This window comes from Anolis carolinensis, chromosome 1, assembly GCF_035594765.1.
Source record: "Anolis carolinensis isolate JA03-04 chromosome 1, rAnoCar3.1.pri, whole genome shotgun sequence".
Classification (NCBI taxonomy): Eukaryota; Metazoa; Chordata; class Lepidosauria; order Squamata; family Dactyloidae; genus Anolis; species Anolis carolinensis.
In genome coordinates this window covers 21,013,971-21,030,093 of record NC_085841.1, presented here as the reverse complement: position 1 = coordinate 21,030,093, position 16,123 = coordinate 21,013,971, and the positions used below count along the sequence as shown (strand labels likewise).

At 40.7% G+C, this 16,123-nt stretch overlaps 1 protein-coding gene across 1 annotated transcript in view; it reads right to left on the bottom strand.

Moving 5' to 3' along the window:
• Window positions 1-1,347: 1,347 nt before the first annotated feature.
• fbln7 (fibulin 7) overlaps window positions 1,348-16,123 on the bottom strand; it is a 29,853-nt gene continuing 15,077 nt past the window's right edge. Inside the window, exons 5-8 of the mRNA XM_003227003.4 lie at window positions 15,241-15,378; window positions 13,642-13,779; window positions 9,766-9,904; window positions 1,348-4,145 (exon numbers count right to left, since the gene is read on the bottom strand). Coding sequence (XP_003227051.3) covers window positions 3,773-4,145; window positions 9,766-9,904; window positions 13,642-13,779; window positions 15,241-15,378 — 788 coding nt within the window. The 3' untranslated portion in view covers window positions 1,348-3,772. The remainder of the gene's footprint in view (window positions 4,146-9,765; window positions 9,905-13,641; window positions 13,780-15,240; window positions 15,379-16,123) is intronic.

Below are 16,123 nucleotides of genomic sequence, written 5' to 3'. Positions count from 1 at the left end.
TAGATAAATCAAGAAGTATTTAGCTATGAAATGATCTCTTGGAGACAAATGGTGGCTTGCCTTCCAGAGTGATGAGAATCTGGTAGGAGCCACTGATGTCTTGGAAAAGAACATCTCCAGCTCACAGCCATACAACCAGAGGGAACCTTTAACTTTGTATTTAGTAAGTTCAAGCTTCTTAGCCAATGGCTTAGTCATTACATTGAAACTTCTTAAAGATAGTTTGATGTAAAAAGGAATTGGGCAGAGATTAAAGTATTGGCATTGATATCTACTTCTTAAGAGATTTCCCATTTGTATTGTTAACCCAGATTTACTTTCCTTCCCAGCTTTCCCTAGTAGTAATATTATGAGTGTTGTTTTTTTTAAAGAGTCTATCAAATCAACTGTGATTTGAAACTAGATTACATATTCTCAAAGCATGCAAGAAAGGAAGCTTTTTTGGTGCTGTTTACAGCTACAGTTATTACTTTAATGGAAACTGACAACAAGGTTTGTTTAAATGACTTTGACTGACTTTTGAGGGCTGGTGGCTTCTAGCAGGAGAGAAGGGCCCTTGAAAGAGAGATGGGGAAAACAGTTTCAGCAGCTGAAGTATAAGCAACGAAAATAGATGGGAAATACAATCCAGTTGTGTCAGAAGCAAATTGAGAATACAGTTATAATGTATAGAAAAACCACAAACAAGGTTAAAAACTTGGCATGATACTAAATTTCCTTTGACCAGAACCTGGCCACTTGGAGTGCCTCTGGTGTCGCTGTGAGAAGGTTCTCTATTGTGCATGTGGCAGGGCTCAGGCTGCATTGTATTAAGTGGTCTATGGTATGCTCTTCTCTACATTCGCATGTCGTGGACTCCACTTTGTGGCCCCATTTCTTAAGGTTGGCTCTGCACCTTGTGGTGCCAGAGCACAGTATGTTCAAAGCCTTCCAATTCATTCAGTCTTCTATGTGCTCAGGGGGGAGTTTCTCATCCAATATCAGCCACTGATTGAGATTCTGGGTTTTAGCCTGTCACTTTTGGACTCTTGCTTGCTGGGTGTTCCTGCGAGTATCTCTGTAGATCTTAGGATGCTATTTTTTGATTTAAGGTGTTGGCTTGCTGGATGATATCCAAACAGAGCATGCAACTTGAGAGATGAGTGGTTGCCATAGTTTTTTTCTCCTTTTGTTTTCTATCCTGGAAGAAGATTGTACTAAAATGCCGCATGAATTTACGTGTGGCAAAGGAGGAATAGCATTTCTATGGAAAGATGGCAGCTGTTTCTGCTTTTCACGGCAATCAATTTTTTTGTTTACATATCCAGGTGTAATACCAACCAAAAAAATGAACAAACACGACAAAGCTGGAGGAATGGATGTTTGCCACTGTTCGGCTTTATATACGTTTTAATCCACATTGCTCTAAGTTTGTCTCAGTTTCTATCATTCTTGTTCCCACACACATATATACTGTGTAAGAAGATAAGTACAATCCAAAATACTCAATTAAAAATTACAAACAAAGCTATCTTTGATAGAAGCCCGCTCACCATGTTCTCTGATATTTCAGTGGGAAACAGCTTCTCATAAAAGTAAAACTCAAACAAATCACTTGAGGAAATGTTTCAAAAAAATCTTTACACTGCCATTGCTTGGAAAAATAATGTAAAAATATTATATTATGAAAAATATTATATTATTTAAAAATATATTAGGTAAAACATGATGTAATAGGGTATAAGCATAGGCCACTTTACATTAGTCAAAGCCAACTTGTTAGAAAATAACAACCACAGTAGAGTCTCGCTTATCCAACCTTCGCTTATCCAATGTCCAGTATTATCCAATGCAGCCTGCCTCCCACCCGGATCCACAGCTGTTTCTCTAGACAATAATGCACAGCAGGACAACACGGCCAACAACAACACAAGTGCAGCCACACTCCCAAACAAGCGGCAGACTTGTTGTAAAACATGATGTTTTGGTGCTTAATTTGTAAAATCATAATGTAATTTGATGTTTAATAGGCTTTTCCTTAATCCCTCATTATCCAACATTTTTGCTTATCCAATGTTCTGCCGGCCCGTTTATGTTGGATAAGTGAGACTCTACTGTACTTTTTAATTGTAGGTAGCTCCCAGAGGTCTGGTTGGCTGTAATAAAAATCTCACTCAGAAATCATCACGCTCACCATCTGTATCTCATGGCACCCCAAACATTTTTTCTTAAAAGTTCCCATCATGTTTTCTAGGTGACGGGAGCATTTTTGCCACATTTTTGTCTCCATGAGTTCCATTGCAAAAATGGAAATAGACACCCTTCACATTCACTGGGGTTGGGGGCACAGGGGGAGCCCCCGGTGGCACAGCGTATTAAAGTGCCAAGCTGCTGAACTTGGGGACCAAAAGGTCGCAGGTTCGAATCCGGGGAGCGGTGCAGGAGCCCACTGTTAGCCCCAGCTTCTGCCAACCTAGCAGTTTGAAAACATGCAAAGGTGAGTAGATAAATAGGTACCGCTTCAGTGGGAAGGTAACGGCACTCCATGTGATTATGCCAGCCACGACCTTGGAGGTTTTTACGGACAACGCCGGCTCTTCGGCTTAGAAATGGAGATGAGCACCAACCCCCAGAGTCGGACACGACTGGATTTAATTTCAGGGGAAAACCTTTACCTAGGGGCACAGGACCCCTGTGGAAGTGAAAAACTGTAAATAAAAAAACTGCTATCTTTGTAACCTGATAGAACACCTTTCTAGAAAAGTCTAGGTCTTCCAGCATGGCTCTCTCTGTTGACTTCCACTGGAAGCTGACCACAGCTAACTATTTCTACATATGTCAAACCAGCAGCAAAATAAGATCTCTTGCAGTAGCATGAATATATTCTTATTTATATGCATCATCTTAGAGATAATGATATATATATATATATATATACACACACACACACACACACACACACACACACACACACACACACCTATGTCTGACTTTTTCTGTGGGCAAAAAACAGACTTTAAGAGCAGATGTCATATTGAGAAAGGTGTAAATTTGTTTTCTGACTACTCTAGAGACTAGGATATAGACAAATAGATTCAAACTATGGAAGAGATTCCACCTAAACATTAGGAAGAACTTCATGATAATAGGGGCTGTTCGATAGTGGAATACGATCCCTTGGAGTGAGATGAAGTCTCCTTCTCTAGAAATTTTTAATCAGAGATTGGATGACCATCTGATGGGAGAGTTTTGCATGCCAGGGTGCATGAAGAATCCAACTCTTTGATTCTAAGAGCAGTCTGTCTTCATGTATGCTGGCATATGGGGTTGACCATTTTGGAGACAGGTATGTGGAATTGCAATGGTGTATGTGGAACTACAAGAGTGATTAGTACTAAATTATATTATGCTTTCCCTTTCTTCCTTTCTAAAGCTCAATGGGACATCTAATGCCCTTAGAGAAGTTACATTTTTGAAATAGAATCCCATAAACAAAAAAATAATTTCTCCATTGGCCATGTTGCCTGGGGATTCTGCCAAAAAGGTCACTTCTCCAAGATGTGAAGATCAGCCAGAGCAGATATACAAAGGCTATCAGGCCATGGTCCTAGCAGTGCCAGGAAGAAGTGATTTCTATTAATGCAGGCATACAGTGCCCAGGGAGCCATGCCTGATGCCAGTCCCAGAGATTGTGGCACAGCTCACTGGATCCCATGCTTAAACAAAACAAATAATTCCTGATGAACAGGAGCAGTCTCTGAGTCATGTGTTTCCTTGTATAAACCAGCTGCTTTTAAAACTCGTAAGCTGAGACAAAGAGGGTGATCTTTGAAACGTGCTTCGCTTGGAAGGAGCGGCCCAGGTATTCGGACATGTCCACTTCCACTTGCGTGGCCTGAGGTCCCTGCAGGCTTTGCGTCAGGATGAGTTCTCCCGTCTGTCTGTCCGAGCGCTGCATCACAAAATGCCCGCGGCTGTTTCCGCCCACAATCCCAAACCGCAGGCTGTCAGGGCCGGGCCGCCCGGGGGCTGAAGCAGTGGCCATGCGGAAGAGCGGGGTGGGAGTGACGAGGTTGGAGGGCAGAGGAAGGTAATGGAAGGAGATGGTCTTCGGCGCATAATGGCACGACCTGCTGTCCATCGGGCATGGGTTCCGCTCACATTGACTAGGAAGGAAAGGGGGAAACAAAAGATTTCAGAGAATTTACTGTATCTTTTCTATTCTTTTTTTTTAAAACAGCTGTTTGGTTATTTTGTCTGTTTGAGTGTGCAAGGATGGGCAATGTCTAGGCCTCCATATAGAACTGGACTATACTTTAGATAGTAAAAGCAATAATAGGTACAATTGCAGCTATACTTTTAACAACCTCTGGAGGGCACCTATTCTTTTCTATCAGTTCATTAATGCTTTGAGACTGGTTTGCTGAAGTGATAGTACCATAGTTATTACTGCAGTGGCTCTCAATCTTTGGACCTCTAGGTGTTTCGGACTTCAGCTCCCACAGTTCCTAACAGCTGGTAAGCTGGCTGGGATTTCTGGGGTTGAAGTCTAAAACACCTGGAGGCCCAAAGGTTGGGAACCACTGTACAGTGTTCCCTCACTACTTCGCGGTTCACTTTTCGTGGATTCGCTGTTTTGCGGTTTTTCAATAAACTCTAAAAGACTATTATAAATCATAAAAATTACAATTTACAGCCTAAGGAAGGGTGGAAGGAAAAGCCAAAGGGAGAGAAAAGGAGCCCAAGCAGCAACGGGGGGAGGCGGCGATTTATCAACACACAATTGGTTGATAAAGACTTAAAATAGTATATAACTACTAAAATAATGTATAAATATTAAAATAAATATAGTGCCCCTACTTCGAGGATTTTCACTTATTGCGGGTGGTCCTGGAACCTAACCCCAGCGATAAGTGAGGGAACACTATATTAGTGGTTTGAACATTGGACTACTCCGATGTAGACCAATATTCAAATCCATACTTGGAAAATGAACTCAGTATAAAGATAATTAAAATAATTAATAAATGTTCTTAATAACAAATAAGTCAGTTTCCTTTTCCAAGTGAAGATTTGAACTCCGGTCTACAGAGTCAAACCACCCTTAGGAAATCAACTGTTGTTGATTGTTGTTGTTGAAGGCTTTCATGGCCGGAATCACTGGGTTGCTGTGAGTTTTCCGGGCTGCATGGTCATATTCCAGAAGAATTCTCTCTTAGGAGAGAATATCTTTGGAACATGGCCATACAGCCCGAAAAACTCACAGCAACCCAATTGAATGAACTTGGGCTCGGGCTGTGGCGCAGGCTGGAGAGCAAGCCAGCTGTAACCAGCTGCAATGAATCACTCTGACCAGGAGGTCATGAGTTCGAGGCCTGCTCGGAGCCTATGTTTGTCTTGTCTTTGTTCTATGTTAAAAGGCATTGAATGTTTGCCTATATGTGTAATGTGATCCACCCTGAGTCCCCTTTGGGGTGAGAAGGGCGGAATATAAATGCTGTAAATAAATAAATAAATAATACCCTCAGAGGATGGCAATGACAGACTCCCAAATCTGAACAAAGTTTCCCAATAATAAGTTTCCCAATGATAGGTTCACCTTAGAGCTTCAGTAAGTCAAAAATGACACACATAGACATCTTTGTTTGTTGCTTAACTCCCATCAATGAAAAGAGACAATCCAATCATGATTCAAGCACTGTGCAGTAAGTCCATCAACAGGCACGTTTATCCTGCTGAAATTATATTTTAGCTGCATCATGTGATAAAGTCCTATGTATCTAGCAAAGCATCAGAATTAAAAAATGGCGAGGCAACCAAAAGAGTAAAGCATATTTCAGGCTGAACATACGAAGGAACCCAGCAATAAGAACAAGGTCATTGTATGGGTAACTACCTGCTCCCCTGCTCTCCTTTCACATTTTTTTTCATGTCAGGAGCAACCGGAGTTGCTTCTGGAGTCACATCACTTGTAATAACTTACTTCAACTTCCTGCCCCTTAGCTGTAGTTCAGTGGTTCTCAACCTATGGGTCCCCAGATGTTTTGGCCTTCAACTCCCAGAAACCCTAACAGCTGGTAAACTGGCTGGGATTTCTGGGAGTTGTAGGCCAAAGCATCTGGGGACTCATAGGTTGAGAACCACTGCTGTAGCCTAACACATCTGGAAGACACCAGGTTGCAGAAAGCTACTTTATGGTCTATGCCTTATAGCAAATTCTATTCTATCTTAGATCATTTTACGCACCTGGTTGGCACCTCCAATGAAATCAATTGGAAGTATTGAATTCAAAGCTGCTTAATTTTCTAGCTGGATTGTGTCCAGAATCTTAAATTCTCACAGTGATATTTCCAGCACTGTTATCCTGGGCAATTAAGAAACACCAACCTTGGCCTCACATCAAGGAAAGTACAGCAAGTCATCTTACTGATTAAAAAGAAAATATTCATATTGAATGCTTTTGATCTGTTCACGAGTTATTGAAATGTTTTTTAATATTCATTTAAACAATTTCCCATAGTGGGATTGTTACGCCATCAATGGACGCTGTCAATGGACTTCTGCTCAGTCATCATTTCTTCTTTCATTGACCCAAACATTCTTGTAAGCATTAGAGCAGACATAGGCAAACTTGGGCCCTCCAGGTGTTTTGGACTCCAACTCGCACAATTCCTAACAGCCGGTAGGCCTACCGGCTGTTAGGAATTGTGCGAGGTGGAGTCCAAAACACCTGGAGGGCCCAAGTTTGCCCGTGCCTGCATTAGTTTAGAAAAGTTACTTTTTTGGACTACAATTCCTAGAAACCCCCAAGAGAGCAGCAAGAAGTTTGTGAAATAAATTGTCATATATCAAACTTTGTGAAAAAATGCAGAGGATTTAGAGTTCTTAAAAGTGACAACAGAGAGATTGGAATGCATAACTAAATTTCAGCATAGTACATGTTAATGCCATAATTTCAAGAGGGAAAGTTGTGTTACTCTGTTATAGTAGAGCTAACAGAATCTTGTGGCCTCTTAAAACCTAAAATGTTTCATTTGGCATAAGCTTTCATGGACTGCGGCCCATGATGCATGTAATGAAGTGGGCAGGAATCCCAAAAGTGTATGCCAAATAAAACTCATCCATCTTCAAGGTGCCACGAGACATACCTAGTTATAGACTCAACTATGAAAGTGAAAAAAGGCAAGCACAGATTGGCAGCTCTCCATTGGAAAACCTCTAGCTGAGATTTGGGCACTTCTTTATGAGGCTTGTGACCAGGCTGCATTTCCCCATCTGCTCAACCAGCAACTTTACCCAGAAAATAAAAATCAGACCGGAAAGCTCTTGTGTGTTTTGCAGTAGATTCATGTATGTAGAAATCAATTGGGTTTTCATAGTATAGATAAAAAATCTGTGGTCAACTTCTGGCAGAAACCGACCACAGTGTTGCACTGAATGACATAAAGATTCCCGGCGAAAACATATAAATCAAATTTGCAAAAGCCAAATCTGAAAATGGGGAGGGCTGACTGTAGTTCAATCTTTGCTTTTAAAATCTAGCTGTTACTAAGTCTGAGAGGGGCTTTGTATGCTGGGGAATTCAAAGAAGCGGATGAGCTGAATTATACGTTGAACTGGTTCCAGTTATTAATACTTCCTCCTTTGTTTAAAGCTGCTAATGAATTGTTGAAGGCTTTCATGGCCGGAATCACTGGGTTACTGTAAGTTTTCCAGGATGTCTGCCCATGTTCCAGAAGCATTCTCTCCTGACGTTTTGCCCACGTCTATGGCAGGCATCCTCAGGGGTTGTGAGGTCTGTTGGAAACTAGGCAAGTGAGGTTTTTATATCTGTGGAAAGTCCAGGGTGGGAGAAAGAATTCTTGCCTGTTAGAAGCAAGATATGTATGTTAGGGTATACAAGCAGATGAGCTGAATTATATGTTGAACTGGTTCCACGTATGAATGGTGCAATTGGCCAGCTTGATTAGTATTTAATGGCCTTGCAGATTCAAAGCCTGGCTGCTTCTTGCCCGAGGGAATCCTTTGTTGGGAAGTGTTAGCTGACCCTGATTGTTTCTTGCCTGGAATTCCCCTGTCTTCTGAGTGTTGTTCTTTATTTGTCCTGATTTTAGAGTTTTTTAATATTGGTAGCCAGATTTTGTTCATTTTCATGGTTTCTGTTGAAATGGTCCACATGCTTGTGGATTTCAGTGCCTTCTCTGTGTAGTCTGACATGGTGGTTGGTAGAATGGTCCAGCATTTCAAATAATATGCTATGTCCAGGTTGATTCATCAGGTGCTCTGCTATGGCTGACTTCTCTGGTTGACTTAGTCTGCAGTGCCTTTCATGTTCCCTGATTTGTGTTTGGGCAATGCTGCATTTGGTGATCCCTATGTAGACTTGTCCACAGCTACATGGTATATAGCAGAGGTGAGATGATTCCTCTTGTCCTTTGCTGAACATAACATTTACTGGATTTTCTTAGTGGGTCTGTAAATAGTTTGTAGGTTGTATTTCTTCATTAGTTTTCCTATGTGGTCAGTGGTTCTCTTGATGTATGGCAAGAACACTTTTCCTCTGGGTAGCTCTTGCCTAGTTTCCAACAAACCCCACAACCTCTGAGGATGCCTGCCATAGATGCAGGCAAAATGCCAGAAGGGAATGCTTCTGGAACATGGCCATACAGCTCGGAAAATGCACAACAACCCAGTGACTCCGGTTATGGAAGCTTTCGACAACAAATTGCATGCTATTTGCCTGTTGTTGCTTCCATATTATTGAATTGCCCCTAAGTAGTCAGTCCCTATTCCCTACGATGAGCAATATTTGCATACACACAATATTAATATTAATATTCTATTTGTAGAATAAGTAATTGTTATTTTGTTTTATCCCAAGTGCAATTTTCAACTGAACGTATCGTAATTTCAAGTCACAACTCCCAACTAGTGATTAACACTCTCTTCCTAGGAACAGCCAATTATGGAGCACTTGAGAGATTGTCCTTAATTAGCAAGTTCCTTTTCTCTGTGGGGTAGGCATGTTTTAATTACTGGTTTCCAGTCTGCAACTAGAATATATATATATATATATATATATATATATATATATATTCATTTGTCTTCTTTTTCCTCTGTTTCTAACAAGTGTAAATTCACAGTTGCTAACAGAATAAGCAAAATTCTGCTTCTGCATGGGCCAAGGGCTGATAATTTAAGTGGTAGTTTAAATCTCTAGCTTTTGGTCAATGGCGGGAAATGAAGCTGATAGTATAGATCTATTCATTTTCGGAATGGTCATGCATTTTGTTAAATAAGGGTACTGAGTTTACCGAAAGGCTATGTTTTTGCAATCATAATGTTTATGTACAGGCTGTAATTTGAAAAAGAAGAGTTATTTTTAGATAATGAGTATTTGCACTGTAGAGCAAATGCAGTTTGAAACTACTTTAACTACCATGACTCCATGCTATGAAATTTTGGGATGTATAGCTTGGTGAGGAACCAATACTCTCTGGCAGAGAAGTCTAAAAACCTTATAAAACTACAAATCCTCCCATGATTTTATAGCATGGAGTCATGACAGTTAAAGTGGTGTCAAACTGCATTCATTCCACAGTGTAAACACTCTATATCTCTCAGAGTCCTCAAACCACCACAGCCATTGGACATACCAGTTGGAAGATTTTAGAAGTTGTGGTCTCAAAAAGCAACTTGTTCAAGCACTGGGTTGTCAGACTTTAAAGAAAATTGGACATTTGTGTGTTTGGAGCATTAAAATATCTGCTTTTTCCTTGTACTTACAATGGTGATGTTTTCACATAGCTGACATTTCCATTAGGCTTCGGACACTCTGGATTAACACACTGAAAACCTCCTCCTGTATTAATACACATTGTTCCTGTAGTGCAGTTGTGTAGTAAAAGCACACATTCGTCAATATCTGCAAAACAAATGGAGGTGTGAAAGATATAGGATCATATACAGTAATTTAGGTGGAATTAGGATTAGGGGTAATAATAATAATAATAATAATAATAATAATAATAATAATAATAATAATAATTTATTTGTATTCCACCCTATCTCCCCAAGGGGACTCACGGTGGATTCCAGAGAACACAGGCACAAGGCAAACATTCAATGCCTAGAAACAACAGGGTAGGGTTTGGATTACCAAATATCTTCCTCCAAAAGATACAAAACTTGAAGCTGCCAGATTGTATTAAAATATCTTAGTGAGTGTGCGTATGGGGAGTCCTACAACCCACTATTCCTGGGGGCTTTTTGGGAAAATGATTGCGTGTGGCTCCAGGGCTACACTTTAATCGCATTGGGTTTATGTTTCACAATTTAGGATTGCCAGGCTTTTGGAATAAGGGACAATCATAACTGAGCAGAGTGCATGAAGCAAACTTATGCAAAGCTCTGGATAGGTTTCACAATAGGAGGACCAAGCACTGGTGAGGTCTCAAATTCTGGAGGATATCCCCAAATCCTGGCAAATCTCACTTTGGTGGCCCAGCAACTATATTGAGGGGAGAGATTTTAACAGTTCCCAGAATGAGGACTTAATCCCAAGAGTCGAGGGGAAGCAGAGGGAACCGTCTTACTTTGTTCCCTGCCGTCGAGATCCATCTTCTGGGCTGGCCAGCCATCCCATGTCCTTTCTCCGTATTTCCTCCGCTTTCACCATTTGGGGTCAGGTAGCACCCGACTCTTGAAAACACATTCAGGGCTCCTCAAATTGCACACCAAATGTAGCCCTCAAATTACACACCAAATGGAAGAAAGGGTCTTTTGCAAATATGTATGTTATCCTCTTTTCTGCTCTCAGCTGACTAGTTATCTCAGAAACTAATCACACAGAATCAGGGCTTCGTTTTCATTTGCTTCAGAAACGGAGTCCCACTGGAAAGTGCTCTTATGTCACGTGATGGCCTCTGTGGGACTACATTTCCGAAGTGCATGGAAACAGAGTTCAGACTATGTGTGATGAAGTCCTGAAAGAACTATTCACACTTGCAAAAGACCCTTTCCTCCATTTGTAATTTGTGGGCTGCATTTTCAATCAATAGCCCTGATACATGTGTTGAGAGTCTACACCACAGTCTATATTTTGTAACTTTTCAAATACATAGCTACATAACAGCAATACAATGAAAGCGTGTTAGTGAATTGCAAAAATGTGTATTCAGGCATTGCAGAGTACAGTCATTCCCCCACATTTGCTAGGGTTAGGGGCACAGGATCCCCATAAAAGTGTCTATGTCTTCCAGCATGACTTTGTGGTCAACCTCCAAGGGACCCCTGTGTGTATCAAAATCTGTGGATGACCAAAATCCTTTGTGCTCAACAGTATAATAAAATTGTGACCTATATACAAAATGACATAAACAACATTTGCCTTTGGGATTTTTTTTAAAAAACCTTTCCAAGCCATGAATGATTGCATCCATGGATGTAGAATCCATGAATATGAAGGGTCAGCTATGCTGTTAGTTGCCATTTTTTCCCAGAAAGACAAAATATAACAAACAAGAATCAATGCACCTTTCCTAGGACATTTGATGGAAACCAACATACCAAACACTAGTGACTAATTCAGCTTTATCGTAATTTGAGGGCATTTTCTGCTGCAGCCCTAATGGAGAGACTTCATGCTTCATTAAGACAATATCACTATTCAATTCCTAACAGCTCTTGGCACGTCACCTTCATACCTTCCAACATACCTTAAGCTACACTACAATGTAGACCTTGTTTTAGGGTCCAGCTCTCTTGGTATTCACAGTCAGTATTTTAAGTCATGCTGGTGCCTGACAAACTATCACAAAAATCTGGCTTGCTGCATGACTGCTGGTAAGCCCAGTTTACACTCTTGTTAGTATTTCATATTCATCACAGGATCTACTGTGAAGCTATGGAGAGACAGTGGTATGTAGCTCCAGAGATGGTAGTGGGCTTTGAAGGGCAATCTCAGGGTCACCTCAAGGCATTTTACTGCTGAAGCCAATGGGCAAAACAGTACCCACTTCTCCCATCCCTCAACCAGGCAGTGCATATGAAAACAAACAGCAGGGATGTAGTTATGGGGCGGACAACATGAGAGCATTAGCCCCAAAATTTGGAAAGAGACCATTAATTTTGGAGGTTTCAGAATTCTTATTGGGGGGGCAGTGCCCTCATTTTGCCTCCCCATCCCATTGCAGCTGCATATCTGACAGCTAGACTAGTTTAGGGATATACATTGTCTTGAAGTATAAATCCTAGGAAATATGTAAATCCAGGTTACCTAAAGAACTGCCTTCTCCCGTATAATCTGTCCTCTGAGGGATGCTTACTCCAACCAGTCATAACCTGACTGACAACTATCACCCAGAGGATCTTTTAAGCAGCTTACAAAAAACTGTGAAACAACCTGCCGAAAGAGCTCCAACAGCTAAATCAGATCTTTTTTCGTGTCAGGAGCAACTTGAGAAACTGCAAGTCGCTTCTGGTGTGAGTGAACTGGCCATCTGCAAGGACGTTGCCCAGGGGATACCCAGATGTTTTGCAATCCTGTGGGAGACTCCTCTCATGTCCCCGCATGGGAAACTGGAGCTGACAAGACAGGAGCTCACCCCACTCCCCGGATTTGAACCTCCGACCTTTTGGTCAGCAATCCTGCTGGCACAAGGATTTAACTCACTGAGCCATCGGGGGCGCCAGCCAAATCAGATGTCAGAATTGAAGGTACAACTGAAGAACCATCTCTTCTGGCAGGTCTGCTCACTCAATTTGAATTATGAGTTTTGGATTTGCATTCTATTGCCACTGTATTTTAATCTTTGTACCATATTTTTAATACAGTATATATATTGGTGTGTTTTGACTGTGTTGTACCCCACCTAGAGCCATTAGAAGAGGCAGATAACAAATAAATTTTTAATATTATTATTATCATTATTATCATCATCATTATCATTATCATCTAATATGATGTATGCAAAACTTAATGAATGAGAACATCGATTTCACATGGTCTGGATTAAGACTTAACGTATGAGGATTTTGGATGAATGGATTTTAACTTGGATATGTTTTAAATTTTGTGTAATGTGTTTTTATTCTGCCAGTTATTTGTTTTATATGAACTGCTGTTTTAGTGGATTGTTTTCAGGCATTGAATTTTTGCCTATTTATTGTAAGCTGCCTTGAGTCCCCTCAAGTGAGAAAGGCGGAGTAGAAATACTATAAATAAATAAATGCCTTCTCATAGAATCATAGAATAATAGAGTTGGAAAAGACCACAAGGGCCATCTAGTCCAACCCCCTGCCATGCAGGAAGAGCACAAAGTACGTCTCATACCATCTACCTTTTCTGATTTAGCAGAGGGAAGGAGAGAGGAGGAGACTAAATATTTCCTTTCCCAATGGGTTTAGGCAAAAGCAAACTGCTGTGATCAATCCTGACTTATGTGTTCTTCCTCAAATTCCTTTTGTCATCTTGACTGCACTCCATTGCTACTTGCCCACATCCACCCTAGCTTGCTTCTATAAAATGCAGGAGGGTGTAAAATCCTACCTTCAGGCAGATATAAATATTTGTACACTGCCTAAAAAATACTAGAAAGGGTTCTGCAGCTTCTATGAAATGTCACTTGCTACACACTTAGCAATGGTAAAGTTATATGTCACCTTCACAGCTCTTCCCATCGCTGAAGAGCCGGTACCCAGTGGGGCAGGAGCAGTGGTAGGAGCCAGGAATGTTGATGCAGGTGTGCATACAGAGGCCGGGGGCTCCCTCCAGCTTGTAGACTTTGCATTCATTCACATCTGCAGCCAGAAGAAGAAGAAAAACTCTTGAGGCACAAATGGTTCATTTCATGGTACATTCAGCATGTGAGGAAAATGATCTTTATTCTGGGATACTGTTATTGATACTGTACTGAGTAATTGCATATGTATTGTTACAAATGCATTCATTGTATGGATTTATATTAAAACAGATTTATATTAAAAAGCAGATCTTATTTTACCATCTACACTTTGTAAATACAGTACATAAATTCATAGCTACATTGCAGAAATTCAAAGAAATCCTACTAGTGATTTGCAAAGATGCAAATGCTAGCAACAGCTGAAGTGCTCCAATTGGGCACTTCTGTTGCACAGCTGGGCACTCCTATTACTAATTTTGGAAGCTAAATAGCATCAGCCCTGGTTACTACTTGATGGGAAACTGCCAATGAATACCAAATGATATTCCAGAGGAAGGAATGAACAATACCATCTCCGCCTAAAAAAACATAAGGTTGCTATAAACCAACAGTCAATTTGAAGACACTTCTACATTGCCAAATAATCCAGATTATCAAAGCAGATAATCCACATAAGCTGCTTTGAACTGCCATATAATTCAGTTCAAAACAGATAACCTTGGCTTTTATATGGCAGTGCAGAAAGAGCCATAGACATGTACACATACCATCGATTTCTGGGCCTGAATATATTGCACAAGATTTCTCTAACTTAAAATGATACATTTTAATATATTGGGTTTATGGTTCCCGTCCCCTTGATCAGGTCATGTAAGTGTTATTTATTTCTATAATTGTATTTTTACTTTGCTTAATAATGTGTTATTATGTTTGTTATGTAATGTTTGTGTTGTTTTTATGATTGGAAACCGCCCTGAGTCCCATCTAGGAGATAGGGCGGTATATAAATAAAGTTTTATTTTATTTTATTTTTTATTACACATTGTGATCTGGTATTTCTTAGCTGGTATCTAGATTTGCATTGGAAGCATTTTGCAGTGTCTACAGCACATTGATTCACAATACGTAAATCATTCTACTATTGCGCAAGGGGAATCAATACATTGAAATGTCATAGCAGCCATAAGATGAATAAGAGACCCAAAGCGGCTAACAACCTTTCCCTAAAACAGTATTTTCTAGGAAGATAATAGCACCTTAAAGTAACTATGGGCTAACTGCATTCAGTTGTACTGTATTTAACCACACGTGGAAAATTTCAGTTTTTGTACTGCAGCACCATGGAGTTGTACAGTTGTCCCTCCACATTTGTGGTTTTGACTTTTGCAGATTTGGATATCCATGGGTTTGATTTAAAATGTTATTTCTAGAAATCTGTATCTCCTTTAGTGTGACTTCACAGTCAGCTTCCTCTAGTCATGATGCAGGACATAGAGATTTCTAGAGATAATGCCTTTAACATTAACAAGGAGAAGACATTGTTCCAAATGGTAGCACTCCAGAAAAGATCTCTTACCTTGACAGATGCTGTTTTCTGAGGTGCCACTCATATGGAAGCCGGCTTCACAGCTGCATTGCTGCATATGGTCAAATTTGGCACAGCGTGGTTTTCGACTGAATCCTGGGTCATTGGTCACGCTCCATGTGGGAGGAACTAAAAGAGAGCAGTGGGGTGGAGAGACATCCATTGATCAGGAAGATCCTCCTCCTCCTCCTCCTCCTCCTCCTCCTCCTCCTCCTCTAGCTTGTATTTATACATTTCTTTGACTCTGTTTGTCTTTCTTATAATTATTTCACTGTTTACACCATGAGGTTTGCAAATCCATGCTCAATCTCACTGACACTTTTCCTGAAGTTTCCTGAAGTGTGTGCTTCTGCTTTACAGCAAACCATAGTTTACCACTGGAAACTCATACAAGACAAACTATGATTTGCACAAACCACGGTTTTTGCAACATCTGGGCACAACGGCAAACAGTGGTTTCCTGCAAAAGAGAGCTTGTTGTTGTTTCAGCCCTAGTTACTATTGTTGGAGACTACCAAAAATATGAGATGCTCTAGGCTATCTATCAGAAAAAGGAATTGGCAAAACTACTCAGTAGTCTAAGAAAACCCCATGAAATTCATGGAGTCACCATAAATCATCAGGCAACTTGAAGAAACAGGCTGTGTGGCGCAGGCTGTTGAGCAGCCAGCTGCAACAAATCACTCTGACCAAGAGGTCATGAGTTCGAGGCCAGCTCAGAGCCCCGTGTTTGTCTTGTCTTTGTTCTATGTTAAGGCATTGAATGTTTGCCTTATATGTGTAACTAGCTGTGCCCGGCCACGCGTTGCTGTGGCTTAGTCTGGTGGTGTTGGTCAGTCTACATGAGGCTGTATTTATGCTGTGACCTCCACCT